Source organism: Setaria italica, chromosome VIII, assembly GCF_000263155.2.
Source record: "Setaria italica strain Yugu1 chromosome VIII, Setaria_italica_v2.0, whole genome shotgun sequence".
NCBI lineage: Eukaryota > Viridiplantae > Streptophyta > Magnoliopsida > Poales > Poaceae > Setaria > Setaria italica.
The window spans coordinates 34,477,487-34,482,376 of NC_028457.1; the positions used below are offsets into that span (position 1 = coordinate 34,477,487).

Genomic DNA, 4,890 nt, shown 5'->3' on the forward strand with positions numbered 1-4,890 from the left:
ATGTCGATCTCCTCCTCTTCCGCCACCGGCGATGGCGGCGGCGGGAGCACGTCGACCATCGCCGCCGACACGACGACCGGGTGGCACGAGCTCAAGGTTCCGGGCCACACCAAGACCAAGGGAGGCGTCGGCAAGGGCATCAACTCCGCCACGTTCATCGTCGGAGGGCACAGCTGGTACATCAGATACTACCCCGACGGGAACAACGAGAAGAGCACCGATTGGGTATCCGTCTACCTCTACCTCTCAGAGTCTGCCGCCGCCGTCGATGGCGACGTCAAGGCGAGTTACAAGTTCAGTATCATCGACGACGACGCCGACGCCGGTGAGGACCTCTCATCTTACACCAGGACGGGCAGTTACTCCTTTTGGAGCCCAGGGAAGCCACGGGGGTACTATCAGTTCGTCAAGGCGACGGACATGGAGTCTTCTCTCAAAGGCCACAGTTTCCGGATCAGATGCGATGTCACCGTCATGAAGGAGACCTGCGTGGATCCCACTGCTGCCAAGTCTCTCACCGTGCCACCGTCAGACCTGCACCAGCATCTCGGCGCACTTCTGGAGAGCGAGGTGGGAGGGGACGTGACGTTCGATGTCGGCGGCGAGCAGTTTACGGCGCACAAGTACGTGCTCGCTGCGCGGTCGCCGGTCCTCATGGCAGAGCTCTTTGGTCCGATGAAGGAGAACACCATGTCCAGTTTACAGGTTCATGATGTGGAGCCGAGAGTGTTCAAGGCCATGCTCCACTTCATCTACAACGACTCGCTGCCGGAGATAGACGAGGATGATGAGGTTGGGATGGCGCAGCATCTGCTGGTGGCGGCGGATAAGTATGGCTTGCAGAGGCTGAAGGTTATGTGTGAGGCCATGCTGCTCAAACACGTCGACACAAGCGCTGTGGCGACTACGCTAACATTGGCTGAGCAGCATGGTTGTGAAGGGCTCAAGGAGGGATGCTTCAGGTTCATGAGATATCCTGGCAATACGAAGGCGGTCATGGCGAGCGAGGGATTTCAGCATCTGAGGACCAGTTGCCCCTTTCTTATTGAGGAGATGCTTGCTAAGCTTGCTCCCTGACCCCTTCAACTAGCTTGAAGGGGATCAACTTGTAAGAGCACTGTCTGTGATTCTTTTTATATTCATATGAACTACTATATATCTATCTAGTTATATGTTACACAGATCGTGAAGCTAATTGATCAATTCTACAGCAACTCAGATATTTAAAACAGGAATTGTTTAGTTTCATGATATTTTGTTTTCAAAACAGAGGTTATATATGCCATGCAAGTACTGGTCGAATACGAACAATGTTTTGAGTTATGTTTTTCATGTTATGTTATATGAATACAAGGAAAATACAACTCATGTAATACTTTGCCACCATCTATGACCATCAAGGTCTATCATCTAGGGCATAAAAACTTGTTATCTTGGTGCTGTCAAATTAGTTTTATCTGGCTACCGGTGGAAATTTGCAGGAATACAGCTTTCGACCGTGTACCTTCGACAAGCAGGAGGGGGTGAAGGCAGTAATAGGTAGAAGAGGTCACCGTGGAATCCTGATTCATTCCTGACCATGTTCAGGACAGCCACAGCCATGACGGGAGCACAGCCTGCTAGACCAATGCAATTTATTTAGTCCCCGCTCACTTGGCTAATATTTTCTCTTTAGCTCACACCATATACAAGACAATACTTGGGCTGGACCCGGGCTGCATCTCCCCAGCCTGGGCCCTAGATCCGCCACTGATTGTTCTATAATTCTATGATTCTAGTGCAATAGGACCCCTTCTTAGAGCTTGGCACAGTGCCTGTATTTTTCCGACAAGGCCCTGGCTGTGTTCACCGCTTGCTGCGTTGGGATAGGATGGAGGGCAATAATAGACTCGAGAGCTAGTAGAAGAGGTCACCGTGGAACCCTATCGTTCGTGGCCCATGCAACTGTAACGATGGCACGTTACACCTAAAAAGGGTATTGAATTATGCCTAATCTCCTTGCCTAGACGCAAGGTCAAGGTCTGTGGTATGGCCATCGCTATCGAGTGTGGAAGGTGATTGACAAACAAATGCAATTTCATAACTAATCCAATATATCAACCCCATCCACTTGTTCTTATGATTTTTTTTATCACATGATGTTATGTGTAACCATAGGTTATACATGTTTTTACTAGGATAAAGTCTTGCCTAGCACTCGTGAGCAAAGACCCAAAGGCATTGCTGGCTTCAGTAGCATCAAGACAGTGACATTTTTACTTTGACAATATCGACTGCACCGAAGAGGAGCTTACTACTTCGGCTATGGTGAAGATGAAGTGTCTACCTCATCTACTTCGACTACATCGGCTATGATGAAGAGTGATCCGAGGTTATGCCAAGGCACAACCTAGTCCGAGATGTGAACATTTGACAAGTATCAAGGCTCCAAAGGTATTTAAAGCCGAAGAGTGAAGAAAAGAAGCTTCTGGGACGAAGACTTCCTCAACTACGAAGCCTGTCCACCTCGGTTGGTAGATCTAAGAAGTAACGAAGGTAGAAAACAAAGCTTCTACCCACAGACTTACTTCATCACCGAAGCCGAAAACAACTACTAGCTTGGTTGTTATTGTCATGTATGTGTTGATCCGACATGCGTGATTTTTTCTCCAATTCTTTTCTCTCACTGGGTTTTTGGATGGAGCTTTTAGTGAGGCGTGCGAGTGGATGGTCATGAGAGTGCTACCCGTGATCGAAGTCATAGGCTTGTCTGGTCCACTTCATATGTATTCAGCTACTTTGCTTTGTTCTACCAGCCAAACCATAGTAGTTGAGGTGCTACTCTTGGGGGAATGGCCAGGAACCACAGTAGTTGACGTGCTACTCCTGGGGGAATGGCCAGGCCAACGTAGGAAATGGACTTTATGTAAAGGTTCAAGGGTGCATTGGTAGATGTTGTAATCACCAAGGGGTTTGGGAGCAAATTGCCACCCCCTCCCACCTCTATATGAAGGACCCAACGAGTCATAAGGACGGGACTCACTTGAACACTCCTCACTTGTTCTCACAGGATCCAAACTACACCTTTGCCATTATTAAAAATATAGTAACTTCCAATTTATGAGTACATTAATAGGTAAATTAATCAAATATATTTGTAGCCCTCATAATCCGATATGACCACTTCATCTAGTTGATCATGTAGACGCAGATGTGCAACTTGCATGGCCACTTCATCTAGTTGATCACATAAAAGTAAATGTACAACTTGTGCAACTTGAATGACCACTTGATCTAGTTGATCACATAAATAATGTAAATGTACAGCGAATTGAGCATAGCTCACCTGATAAGGTTCTTTGTAGACCTGCCCACCAGGATTCGAGTCCTCGGCTTGATGTTGGTGCTCGTATTTTTCTAAATTTATTTCAGGATTTAACAGGAGTTATTATTCCAGTGCTAGGTGACGTGCCAGTCGATAGTAAGGTGTTAGTGGTGACTTCATCAATCTTGAGGATCCGTAGGCTCAACCTCATAGAGGTGCTCATAGGAACAGGTTGAGTTTGGGTGCGTTAATTTGAGCGTCTGTGCAGTGTTGTATTGTGCATTGTAAAAATATAAAAGTAGTGTGTAACTTGCACTACCGGAAACAGTTGTTTTGCCGAGTGCCCCAGGCACTCGGCGAAGGCCACATTACACTCGGCAAATGGTTTGCCGAGTGTAACACTCGGCGAAGTCGACTCGGCAAAGTTTTTCTCGGCAAACAGGCTGTTTGCCGAGTGTCGATCGTCGGGCACTCGGCAAACATTTTGCCGAGTGCAGCAATACACTCGGCAACACTAAACACTCGGCACAAAGACGTTGACGGTCGATCACGGCGACGGAAGCTTTGCCGAGTGTCTGACGGCCGACACTCGGCGAACTCTACTCCTTTGCCGAGTGTTTTATTAAATGCACTCGGCGAACTCTACTCCTTTGCCGAGTGTATTTTTCCCAAAACACTCGGCAAAAATACATGTTTCGCCGAGTGCCTGCCCCGTGGCACTCGGCGAAGAAGCCCCACCCGCCATTTTTATTTTGTTGTTTGCCGAGTGCATTATTGGAAGACACTCGGCAAACATACAATGTTCGCCGAGTGCCACGGCGTAGGCACTCGGCGAAGAAGCCAGGCCCGCTATTTTTTACGACCGCTTTGCCGAGTGTTCTTCCAAAAACACTCGGCAAATGGCCTGTGTTTGCCGAGTGCCTACCTATGGCACTCGGCAAACAAGCAATTCCGCCATTTCTTTGGCCCCTTTGCCGAGTGTTTGGAGAATACACTCGGCAAACGCGTCTACTACTACCAGAAATGGCCTCTTTGCCGAGTGTTAACACTCGGCAAAGTGTCCTAATTCCTGCTACAAAATAGAAATGTTAGGTATAAAGGACCCCTCTCAAAAAACAACCACAGATACACAGGCATATTAATGGCAGCACAAGCATATAAATTGCACCACAGGATTCACAAGCACACAAATAGCATTCATAAGTTCTCGTCTAAATAAGTAATTCACAAGTTTTGCATCACAAACACAGAAATGACAATTCACTGAGGAGGATGAGGAGGACGTGCAGGTGGCCACTGCCCCCAGGAAGATTCTGCATTGGACGCCGCCGATTGATTCTGCACAAATGTAGGTAAAGAGATTTCATAGTCTAAACAAGTAATTCTAGTGGAAGTAAGTCTAGATTGATTGTAAGGTTGAGATTGACTCACAGGAGTAGCTGCAGGAGGTGGTGGAGGTGGCGGGAAGAGGTTCGGTGGCATAGGTGGTGGAGTTTGACCTAAACTGTGGAACACACTCTGCATGTATTGGAACATCTGCTCCGTCCTCTGCCTTTCAAGCTGCCGATCCGCCTCGATCCTCGCCT

General features: G+C 47.8%; 1 protein-coding gene across 1 annotated transcript; it reads left to right on the forward strand.

Annotated features, from left to right (window-relative positions):
* LOC101770648 (BTB/POZ and MATH domain-containing protein 1) lies at positions 1–1,091 on the forward strand. Its single transcript, XM_004979687.2, has one exon. It carries the CDS (start codon positions 1–3, stop codon positions 1,075–1,077), a length of 1,077 nt encoding a protein of 358 aa, XP_004979744.1. The 3' UTR covers positions 1,078–1,091.
* The last annotated feature ends 3,799 nt before the right edge of the window (positions 1,092–4,890 follow it).